The sequence below is a fragment of the Xenopus laevis genome, chromosome 7L (genome assembly GCF_017654675.1).
Source record: "Xenopus laevis strain J_2021 chromosome 7L, Xenopus_laevis_v10.1, whole genome shotgun sequence".
Lineage (NCBI taxonomy): Eukaryota > Metazoa > Chordata > Amphibia > Anura > Pipidae > Xenopus > Xenopus laevis.
Window position 1 is genome coordinate 137847050 of NC_054383.1, and position 12126 is coordinate 137859175.

General features: G+C 48.4%; 1 protein-coding gene across 1 annotated transcript; it reads right to left on the reverse strand.

The window, feature by feature from the left end:
* Positions 1–224: 224 nt before the first annotated feature.
* slc25a34.L (solute carrier family 25 member 34 L homeolog) lies at positions 225–10144 on the reverse strand. Its single transcript, XM_018226524.2, has 5 exons — positions 8874–10144; positions 3086–3151; positions 2119–2271; positions 1029–1163; positions 225–630 (listed from the first exon to the last, which is right to left on the reverse strand). The coding sequence occupies exons 1-5, from the start codon at positions 9276–9278 to the stop codon at positions 454–456; spliced, it is 936 nt and encodes a 311-aa protein (XP_018082013.1). The 5' UTR covers positions 9279–10144; the 3' UTR covers positions 225–453.
* Positions 10145–12126: the final 1982 nt, after the last annotated feature.

The window sequence follows — 12126 nt, forward strand, 5'->3', positions numbered from 1 at the left end:
GCTGACCCCTGGGATATCAGTTCATCTCCAGCAATCGGGCAGCAGAGCTAACACTTTACTGGAGTTTGTTAATGGCAACTGATTATCTCCTCGCCATGGAAACCCTTTGCACCAGTCAGTGGGCTGCGGATATTACATGGTGCCCCAAATTATTCCACCCGGAGGCTCAACAGGAGTTGGGGCGGGGGTAGAACCTGAATATAGAGACCAATGAACAGACAGGATTATATAAAAGAATATTTAATGTCTCTGTTTCAAGTATCCTGAGTTACACCCCGGCCGAATAAGGGGCGCTGTGCAGTGACACCCCCATATCTCAGGGTTACCCCACAAAGAGCTTGGCTGTTGCGGACCCTTTGCAGGACACACAGAGAAACCCACCAGAACACAAGCGCCGGCTGCCAGGGTTACAGGCTGATTCCTTTGGGTGGGCAGCTGGGAGAGGTTTGTAGTTCAGCGATGCTGATAGTAGTAAGTGAACTTCCTGAGTTCTTCCCAGAAGAGGAGGCTGAGGATGGTGTGGGGGCCCAGTCGGATGTAGGCGGGTGCAATGCCCTTATACAGCGCCAGAACCCCTTCCTTGTGAATGATCTTCAGGATACAGTCCATGAAACCACGGTACAGCCGACCCTAGAGGGAACCACAGGAGACCATGAAGTGATGTCAGCGGATGTCCCACAAGTGTCATCTGACCCCCTTCTGAACCCATAATTACAAGGTGGCAGTTTCATACCCCATGCCCACCCCCTCCCCATCAATGAAACCAAAGAAGTCCATGTTGCCCCATAGTGTCATGACATTACCACTGCCCTATGACATCAGAGTCCTCTCTTGTCTACTTATGGGAGGGAGTTACATAGCCAATCAACTGCACTGTCTGCCAGAAAACTCCCATCATCCTACTCTAGGCATCTGCCATTCACATGGAGGGTTGAGATGCTCACAAGTTGGACAGCACTGGCCAAGCTCTACCCACAGATTAGAAGGAACAATAGAGGTTCTGGTGCTGATACTCTAATTGGACTCACCTTGCCCGAGCTGTCCACGGGCTGGTTGTACAACCGGGTACTGACCACGTCGAATGGAGTCATTGCTATGGCAACGCCGACGCTGCTGATCATCCCACCAGTGAGAGCCACCAGCCAACTGTCATGGGGAAACCACTGCAGAACCAGGAGAGAGAAAAAAAACCCCATGGTCAGAACCCGAGAGGCAGATCCAAGTGTCACGTCAATGAGCAGAGATTGGGTCTCCCAGGGATCTTGTCTCCAGAGAAAGTAGATGATCCAGTTGTTTCCACTGGGCTGAGTGTGGAATCCTAGAAAACTATCATTTAGGAGAACCACAAGCCCAACACCTAAACCGCCCCCAATGAACCGGGCCAAAGCATACACTCTGTCCATCGTATACAGAATCCATTGGGTTTTACTCTCCACCAAAACAATGGAGACCTGCCAACCCACCTTATTGCCAAGCCCAGGGACCTCCAGCCTAGACTTATCCAACCAATAAAGTTAAAGTATGTAAGACGAGTCCAAGGCAGTCCTACAAACTCTAACTTTATTGGATGACCCCTTTGGGATGAGCGGAAACAATTATTGGTGAGCTACAGTTCAACATAACTTTTTTTTTTTTTTTAGAGTTATCCAACCAACCTGCTATTAATGAACTACATTTCCCAGGAACCCTTGGGTGCTGCAGTTCAATATTGGAGAGCATCAGTCTTAGCAAGTCTGAGGTCTGGCAAAGCATGCTGGGAGGCTGAATGGTAATGGGGTTTGATAGGCTGTTCCTGCTGTGCATCTCTGAGATGTACTAAGGTTTCTTTGCTGGGGGGCTCATGATCAGCGGAATTAATATGTATCAGCAGACCCTACAACCACAGGAACGGGGGGGCCTTGTAAGGACCCCCCTCGAATCCTCCTTCCGCCTAACACATAATGCCTGATCCATATTGGGTAGGGGGACCCAAAATATTTAGGGGTTCCAGTAAATCAAGTTGCACCACTGGCTCATGGTCTGGTGGAAAATACCCCCAATGGGGCAGATATAGTGGTACAGTCCAGATTTCCCCAGTAGGAGTCGCATTTTCGTGCCACAGAGGAACCCGTCTCGTACCTTTTGCTTTTTAACCCATTCTTTGGCGCTGGCGAATGTTGCCAGTTGCACGGCCGAGCCCACCATCACCCGGGGCACCGCCCCATTCACTCCCCGCCATAATCCCAGGATTCCCTGCTTCTTGTAGATGGTTTCGAAGGCGCTGCTCACACTCTGGGGGGGGAAGAAAGAGACATCAGTCCTGTATGTGACATATTGTACCCTGTCTGTCTGTCTATATTCTCTGCACTGCTGGTTCTGAATTAAGAGCCAATTAAATCTTTTCTATAAGAATCCTCAGACCTGACACCTCCGTATCCAATGCGGCAGGTCACATGACATGGACTGGGCGCTGACAGTTGCTGGGGGAGCTGACAGTTTATGCCCCACTCCTCCCCCTCTGGGCACCTACAGAGCCGGAGCTGCCGCAACCATGAGACTGGCGCAAGGGGAGGAGCCACCGGATCATTCGCTCTGAGTCATTGCTATTGAAAGCTGTGTCGGTTCAGACTCCTGAAACAATGTAGCAGGAGTCAGTTGTTCAGGTTTGTTCTTCCCAATACATTGTTACAGGAGTCACAACCAGCAGTGCAGTACGACAGCAATTACATTTACAAAAGAACAATCCCAGGACTTTGAACTTGATCCGGCACCAGTCACTTCCCTGCACCCCTCCCATTCTGTAACTCGGCCAAGCAATGTTGGTGAGGGGTGGCTGGGAGTTGAGAGGGAGCGGGTGACAAGGTTAGAGATGTGATTATGTAACACCCCCACCTTCTATTTCCCTGACTCCCCACAGCTCAGCGTCTGAACCCCCAGTAATCAGTGGGGTCTGTGGTTAAAGAGACATTGCAGAGCTCATTTATTCAAATTAAGTGGAACAGTCCAACTCATGATATATTAGGTGTAAAACTACAACTCCCTCTTTCCACAGCTGGAGTCATAATCATCTTATTTAGGGTCTCCAGTCGCTGCCCAGTAACCTCACCTGATGGTTGTGCTGATGTCCCACAGCGATGGCGGCCACTGTCTGGGCCTGGAGGTGGGTCTTTACCTGCACCAATCAGAAGCAGAGGAACAAGATCAGCACATAAATCCCTCAATAACCTGTATCTGGTAATCAGAGCTTACAATCTGATGCAAAAGGGGGCATAAGGCACTAAGAGAGAGTTACTTACCCAGGGGGAGGTTCCTGTCTGACCATGGGAAAGAAAACAGCCCATGAGCAGGAAGTAGAGAGAATCAGAGCTCTGTACCTGGGTAAGTACTGGGGGAGATTGGATTCACTTACCCAGGGGGAGGTTCCTGTCTGACCATGGGAAAGAGAACAGCCCATGAGCAGGAAGTAGAGAGAATCAGAGCTCTGTACCTGGGTAAGTACTGTGGGAGATTGGATTCACTTACCCAGGGGGAGGTTCCTGTCTGACCATGGGAAAGAGAACAGCCCATGAGCAGGAAGTAGAGAGAATCAGAGCTCTGTACCTGGGTAAGTACTGGGGGAGATTGGATTCACTTACCCAGGGGGAGGTTCCTGTCTGACCATGGGAAAGAGAACAGCCCAGGAGCAGGAAGTACAGAGAATCAGAGCTCTGTACCTGGGTAAGTACTGGGGGAGATTGGATTCACTTACCCAGGGGGAGGTTCCTGTCTGACCATGGGAAAGAGAACAGCCCAGGAGCAGAAAGTTACAGAGAATCAGAGCTCTGTACCTGGGTAAGTATGGGGAGATTGGATTCACTTACCCAGGGGGAGGTTCCTGTCTGACCATGGGAAAGAGAACAGCCCAGGAGCAGGAAGTACAGAGAATCAGAGCTCTGTACATGGGTAAGTACTGGGGGAGATTGGATTCACTTACCCAGGGGGAATGTACAAGTGGGGGTTGAGCAATTAGCTCAGTTGTATAAGAAGGGCAGTGGGTCCCTATGTGGGTCCAATATATATACAATGATATAGGCTGACAGGTGGGTATATAAATATATATATCATATGTTTATGTTGAGCAATTAAACCTGTGACTGTTGCTGCTCAGGGAGGGATTTGCCAGACCCAGTTGGGGCAGTATCTGGGATTTCACACTATTTTGCTGATCTGCAGGATTTTATCTTCCCACCAGTTTCACTGCTCATAGGATGTGTCCTTTTGTCCTTTGTCCCATTACTCTGCTGCCAGAAAGACCTTTACTCCTATTTGTGCAACTCAGGGAACTGACGTGAGACTTGAAACAGCTGATACAGTGAGGAGACGCCCCCTGCCCAAGCCCCGCCCCCCAGGGGGTCACCCCACACTTTCACCTTCTCTCCGAGTGATCTGCCCACCAACCAGAACCTGTTACTATGGATCCTGCTTCCAGTCAGGGAAAAGTATTACCCACACTGCACTACACTCATTAATGTCATGTTAACTGAACAGCATTGCAGTTGGTCTACATTTTCTTATCAAATTATTTTCAGTCTTTCCAAATGAAAAGTTGCATGAGACAATATTGTTCCAGATGGAAATCAATGTAATTGAGAAAAAGTTTATAAATTGTGGTTTCACTTTAACCAGCTGCTGCCAATGGCCAGCGTTTCCCATAGAGTTGCACTAGAACAGCGCCACCATGTGGTCTCTGCAGGAAACACAATAAAATGTGTATAAATGGGACAAACAGTTGCACAAGATTCTCCCCCCCCCCCAATATACAAAAGGCCCTAAAATCATCTGACAAATGAGAAGCTGATTTGGTAGGAGATAATGATATGGGGTAAGTTCCTTTTTTCCATACCAACTAATTCCCCGACCCCTCCCTCACAGTCACATCACACTCTTCCTCTTTATGGTGAAACCCTGAGTGCAACTCTCTTCCCAAAACAGCCCAACCCCCCAGTGGGGATATCTGTAAACTTAGCATTTATTTCCCCTTCACTTGGCCTTTAATTCTGAGGCGAGAGAAGTGGGAGACTTTGGAGTTGCTGTGTTTGCACTTTGTATCGGATTTACACTTTGTACATAGTCACAAGGGCTTCTGTCTGAGCCGCTGAGTATTTCCCTGACTCCCGGCCAACCTGTGCCACTCAGCAGCATCACCAAGACTTCTGAACTGCAACTCCCAGCAGCCTACAACCACCAACTGCAGCCCTACAATAAACACCTGGGAACTGTATACAGAGACTTTATTTTCTGCCACTAAGTAGGGAGCTATGGAGCCTATAGTAACAGTGGATAATAGTCTCTGGGAAGGGAGCGTGACTGTGGGATAGCAGGTATAGTAGGGAGAGATGGTGTCTATAGTAACAGTGGATAATAGTCTCTGGGAAGGGAGTGTGACTGTGGGATAGCAGGTATAGTAGGGAGAGATGTGTCTATAGTAACAGTGGATAATAGTCTCTGGGAAGGGAGTGTGACTGTGGGATAGCAGGTATAGTAGGGAGAGATGGTGCCTATAGTAACAGTGGATAATAGTCTCTGGGAAGGGAGTGTGACTGTGGGATAGCAGGTATAGTAGGAAGAGATGGTGCCTATAGTAACAGTGGATAATAGTCTCTGGGAAGGGAGTGTGACTGTGGGATAGCAGGTATAGTAGGGAGAGATGGTGTCTATAGTAACAGTGGATAATAGTCTCTGGGAAGGGAGTGTGACTGTGGGATAGCAGGTATAGTAGGGAGAGATGGTGTCTATAGTAACAGTGGATAATAGTCTCTGGGAAGGGAGTGTGACTGTGGGATAGCAGGTATAGTAGGGAGAGATGGTGTCTATAGTAACAGTGGATAATAGTCTCTGGGAAGGGAGTGTGACTGTGGGATAGCAGGTATAGTAGGGAGAGATGGTGCCTATAGTAACAGTGGATAATAGTCTTTGGGAAGGGAGTGTGACTGTGGGATAGCAGGTATAGTAGGGAGAGATGGTGTCTATAGTAACAGTGGATAATAGTCTCTGGGAAGGGAGTGTGACTGTGGGATAGCAGGTATAGTAGGGAGAGATGTGTCTATAGTAACAGTGGATAATAGTCCTCTGGGAGTGTGACTGTGGGATAGCAGGTATAGTAGGGAGAGATGGTGCCTATAGTAACAGTGGATAATAGTCTCTGGGAAGGGAGTGTGACTGTGGGATAGCAGGTATAGTAGGGAGAGATGGTGTCTATAGTAACAGTGGATAATAGTCTCTGGGAAGGGAGTGTGACTGTGGGATAGCAGGTATAGTAGGGAGAGATGTGTCTATAGTAACAGTGGATAATAGTCTCTGGGAAGGGAGTGTGACTGTGGGATAGCAGGTATAGTAGGGAGAGATGGTGTCTATAGTAACAGTGGATAATAGTCTCTGGGAAGGGAGTGTGACTGTGGGATAGCAAGGTATAGTAGGGAGAGATGGTGCCTATAGTAACAGTGGATAATAGTCTCTGGGAAGGGGAGTGTGACTGTGGGATAGCAGGTATAGTAGGGAGAGATGGTGCCTATAGTAACAGTGGGATAATAGTCTCTGGGAAGGGAGTGTGACTGTGGGATAGCAGGTATAGTAGGGAGAGATGTGTCTATAGTAACAGTGGATAATAGTCTCTGGGAATGGAGTGTGACTGTGGGATAGCAGGTATAGTAGGGAGAGATGGTGCCTATAGTAACAGTGGGATAATAGTCTCTGGGAAGGGAGTGTGACTGTGGGATAGCAGGTATAGTAGGGAGAGATGGTGCCTATAGTAACAGTGGATAATAGTCTCTGGGAATGGAGTGTGACTGTGGGATAGCAGGTATAGTAGGGAGAGATGGTGCCTATAGTAACAGTGGATAATAGTCTCTGGGAATGGAGTGTGACTGTGGGATAGCAGGTATAGTAGGGAGAGATGTGTCTATAGTAACAGTGGATAATAGTCTCTGGGAAGGGAGTGTGACTGTGGGATAGCAGGTATAGTAGGGAGAGATGGTGCCTATAGTAACAGTGGATAATAGTCTCTGGGAATGGAGTGTGACTGTGGGATAGCAGGTATAGTAGGGAGAGATGGTGCCTATAGTAACAGTGGATAATAGTCTCTGGGAAGGGAGTGTGACTGTGGGATAGCAGGTATAGTAGGGAGAGATGGTGCCTATAGTAACAGTGGATAATAGTCTCTGGGAAGGGAGTGTGACTGTGGGATAGCAGGTATAGTAGGGAGAGATGTGTCTATAGTAACAGTGGATAATAGTCTCTGGGAAGGGAGTGTGACTGTGGGATAGCAGGTATAGTAGGAAGAGATGGTGCCTATAGTAACAGTGGATAATAGTCTCTGGGAAGGGAGTGTGACTGTGGGATAGCAGGTATAGTAGGGAGAGATGGTGCCTATAGTAACAGTGGATAATAGTCTCTGGGAAGGGAGTGTGACTGTGGGATAGCAGGTATAGTAGGGAGAGATGGTGCCTATAGTAACAGTGGATAATAGTCTCTGGGAAGGGAGTGTGACTGTGGGATAGCAGGTATAGTAGGGAGAGATGTGTCTATAGTAACAGTGGATAATAGTCTCTGGGAAGGGAGTGTGACTGTGGGATAGCAGGTATAGTAGGGAGAGATGGTGCCTATAGTAACAGTGGATAATAGTCTCTGGGAAGGGAGTGTGACTGTGGGATAGCAGGTATAGTAGGGAGAGATGGTGTCTATAGTAACAGTGGATAATAGTCTCTGGGAAGGGAGTGTGACTGTGGGATAGCAGGTATAGTAGGGAGAGATGGTGTCTATAGTAACAGTGGATAATAGTCTCTGGGAAGGGAGTGTGACTGTGGGATAGCAGGTATAGTAGGGAGAGATGGTGCCTATAGTAACAGTGGATAATAGTCACTGGGAAGGGAGTGTGACTGTGGGATAGCAGGTATAGTAGGGAGAGATGGTGCCTATAGTAACAGTGGATAATAGTCTCTGGGAAGGGAGTGTGACTGTGGGATAGCAGGTATAGTAGGAAGAGATGGTACCTATAATAACAGTGGGATAATAGTCTCTGGGAAAGGGAGTGTGACTTGTGGGATAGCAGGTATAGTAGGCGAGAGATGGTGCCTATAGTAACAGTGGGATAATAGTCTCTGGGAAGGGAGTGTGACTGTGGGATAGCAGGTATAGTAGGGAGAGATGGTGTCTATAGTAACAGTGCGATAATAGTCTCTGGGAAGGGAGTGTGACTGTGGGATAGCAGGTATAGTAGGGAGAGATGGTTGCCTATTAGTAACAGTGGATAATAGTCTCTGGGAGGGAGTGTGACTGTGGCGATAGCAGGTATAGTAGGGAGAGATGGTGCCTATAGTAACAGTGGGAAATAGTCTCTGGAAGGAGTGTGACTGTGGGATAGCAGGTATAGTAGGGAGAGATGTGTCTATAGTAACAGTGGATAATAGTCTCTGGGGAAGGGGGACGTGGGATAGCAGGTATAGTAGGGAGGATGGTGCATAATAGTCTCTGGAAGGAGTGGACTGTGGGATAGCAGGTATAGTAGGGAGAGATGGTGCCTATAGTAACAGTGGATAATAGTCTCTGGGAAGGGAGTGTGACTGTGGGATAGCAGGTATAGTAGGGAGAGATGTGTCTATAGTAACAGTGGATAATAATCTATAGGAAGGGAGTGTGACTGTGGGATAGGGAGTTTATCCCTGGGGGGAAGGGAGTTCCTAATCTTAGGCCTTTCAGTAATTAAGTGCAACTCCCATCACCCAGGGGTAAGGTGATACATATAATACACTATTCATAAGGCATCAGCAATGGAAGTTCAGTTAGACTGTAAGCTCTAGGGACCAGGACCTCTCAGCTGTGTGTGACACATACATAAGGTGTAAGTGGGGGTTACTCACCAGATACGCGGGGCTCCCTACAAAGGCTCCTGTGGCTCCGGCAATGGCTCCAGCAGCGATGTTGCCCCCCGGTTTTTCAGTTAACCCTATGTCCTCCGCGTGGGAATAAAGGTAAAACCTGACCCCGTTCATCATTGCCTGATACAACAGTCCGGCCGTTAACCCTTTCTGCAGCCCCCGAAGTCCATCCGCTTGTCCCACGGCCACCATGGCTTGCAGGACCCCCCTATAATGTCGGGTGTAGGTCCCCCGAGACCGGAGCTCCCCCTGCAGCTGCAGCCGCGTCTTCACCACTTCCAGAGGGTTGGTAAATATACACGCCATACAGCACGCCGACGCGCCCAGCACGAAATCCACCGGGGGGGAGATGTACATGGTTTGGAGGGGCGGCGGTGAAGTTGCCATAGAGATTGGAGTGGTTGTTAGAGGAATAACGGGAATAAAGAGAATTTGGGGCTCATCACGATGCGTTTTCTCGTAGGAGACGTTGCTGAGTTCTGTCCTGTATAGTGACACTTCCCCTTTAACTGGGTCCCACAGACTCACAGATGATCAATGGTGTTGGTTGATCTGGGGGTGAAGTTCCAATCCAGGCTGCTCAGGGAGTCCTATTGTGCTGCTCAGGGAGATTGTGCTGCTCAGGGAGTCCTGTTGTGCTGCTCAGAGAGATTGTGCTGCTCGGGGAGTCCTGTTGTGCTGGTCAGAGAGATTGTGCTGCTCGGGGAGTCCTGTTGTGCTGCTCAGGGAGTCCTGTTGTGCTGCTCAGGGAGTCCTATTGTGCTGCTCAGGGAGATTGTGCTGCTCAGGGAGATTGTGCTGCTCAGGGAGATTGTGCTGCTCAGGGAGTCCTGTTGTGCTGCTCAGGCTGTTGTATCCCAAGTTGTACCCCGGAGTGAGAGCAGATTGTCAGCCATGCACCTCCTGCTTCTCCTCACATCCACATCTGTTTATTTAGTCCGAGGATCTCACGGCTCAACCTTCGCCCCGCCCCCTGCTCCCCCACTGACCAATCCCTGGCCAGCTCTAAGTACACACCTCCGCAGGGAAGGGCAGTTCGGCAACATGTGGAGGAAAGGTCAGTCTCCATTCACTGAGGCGCAGCACGTCCCGTATAGTAGCGGCCGCTATGCATGCTGGGAGTAGCTGGCCTATTGACTCAGCAGCCTCCGCTCTGTATTACATCTGGGATTGTAGCCATGCAGCTCCAGCTAAACTACACTTCCCAGCAGCCCCTGCAGGATTCCCAGTTACACATAGAGCTGAGATGATCATCTGATGTAGGGGTTTGTCCTGCAGATTACAGTACAGAGTATTATATTATGTAACAGATACAGTATATATATATATATATGATTATACTCCCAGCAGCCCCTGCTTTATAGATGCCCCAATCTTCCAATCACCCTATTGGCTCCTCTCACATCTGCATCAAACTGAATCAGGACCAGAATAATCTGCACCAACTGCAGCTGAACAACGGGGTGTGTTTGTTTCACCCAATCACCGAGCTCTCTCCCCTCCCCCACCCACCCGGAAACATTCCTCTGTATTCAGCTTTATATATAGAAATATAGTGACACTCTCACTGCTTTGTAACCCCAGTGACTTCTAATATCCTTATCATTTACAGTAGGGGGTACATTATCCCTTATACATGTACAATACATGAGTGATACTCAGAGTTCCCTGTATAACTCAGCCTGCAGCCTTGTGCCTTTATATGGTCACAGAACAACCCCTCAGTGACTTCTAATATCCTTATCATTTACAGTAGGGGGTACATTATCCCTTATAATACATGAGTGATACTCAGAGTTCCCTGTATAACTCAGTCTTGTGTCTTTATATGGTCACAGAACAACCCCTCAGTGACTTCTAATATCCTTATCATTTACAGTAGGGGGTACATTATCCCTTATAATACATGAGTGATACTCAGAGTTCCCTGTATAACTCAGCCTGCAGCCTTGTGCCTTTATATGGTCACAAAACCCATTAGTGACTTCTAATATCCTTATCATTTACAGTAGGGGGTTCATTATCCCTTATAATACATGAGTGATACTCAGAGTTCCCTGTATAACTCAGTCTTGTGTCTTTATATGGTCACAGAACAACCCCTCAGTGACTTCTAATATCCTTATCATTTACAGTAGGGGGTACATTATCCCTTATAATACATGAGTGATACTCAGAGTTCCCTGTATAACTCAGCCTGCAGCCTTGTGCCTTTATATGGTCACAGAACAACCCCTCAGTGACTTCTAATATCCTTATCATTTACAGTAGGGGGTACATTATCCCTTATAATACATGTGCATGAGAGAGTAAATGAGCCCCGTGTGTATTTGCTCTGGTTGTTGTTACCCTAGCAGCAGGGGGCAGGTACATGCTGATTGCTGGCAGGTAATTGCCCAGATAAGGAGTTGCTGATTGGAGTTGCCCTACTGATAGGTTGAGATTGGCCTCAGGGATATGAAGGAGTAGTGACTAATCACAGGCAGAGCTGGGGGCAGTAGGTGCCTATGGGGATGTGTGAGTACATAAGGCCAGTACAAATGTTGCCTCTCTCCACTCATTACAGGTTGGGGGCAAAGGCTTCTCTGTTTCTGCAAATGTGCCCCAGCCCCTAAATTAATTGTCTTATTTAAGGAAACAGCTCTGGACTAGGGCGCCACCTGGTGGTGAGTCAGGGTGGTGCCTAATCTCCATTGTACTGAGACTTCTTTCACATCACACCGGGGTCCCATGATTATCTAGTGAGCTGGGAGTATGATTGGCTGATGTCACTCAATGTCCTGGGCACATTTGTCACTACAGCACAATTCAGGCCTTGGAAGCTGCACTTTCTTTATAAGGAATGCTCTGGGCAAGTGAGGTCACACTAAAGGCATCTGCTTGTCTGGGGCTGGGTGAGTCTCAACCTCTGACAGTACTAGGGGAGATTGGATTCACTTACCCAGGGGGAGGTTCCTGTCTGACCATGGGAAAGAGAACAGCCCAGGAGCAGGAAGTACAGAGAATCAGAGCTCTGTACCTGGGTAAGTACTGGGGGAGATTGGATTCACTTACCCAGGGGGAGGTTCCTGTCTGACCATGGGGAGGAGAGCAGCCCATAAGTAGGAAGTACAGAGAATCAGAGTTCTGTGAAACATTGCTGTTGCCCAGGAGAGGACCAGGCTGGGGCTACAGGAGACGTCACTAGCACCAAGTGTCCCAGACAAGACCCCCAAAAGAATCACTGGAGCCTCAG

Bases quoted from the DNA above. Each gene is read 5' to 3' on its own strand.
- slc25a34.L (XM_018226524.2), bottom strand. From the start codon at position 9,278: ATGGCAACTTCACCGCCGCCCCTCCAAACCATGTACATCTCCCCCCCG. The intron at 2,272-3,085 runs GTGAGGTTACTG...TTCCCCCCCCAG, and splicing joins GACATCAGCACAACCATCAG to AGTGTGAGCAGCGCCTTCGA. The intron at 1,164-2,118 runs GTACGAGACGGG...CTGGTTCTGCAG, and splicing joins AATGGGTTAAAAAGCAAAAG to TGGTTTCCCCATGACAGTTG.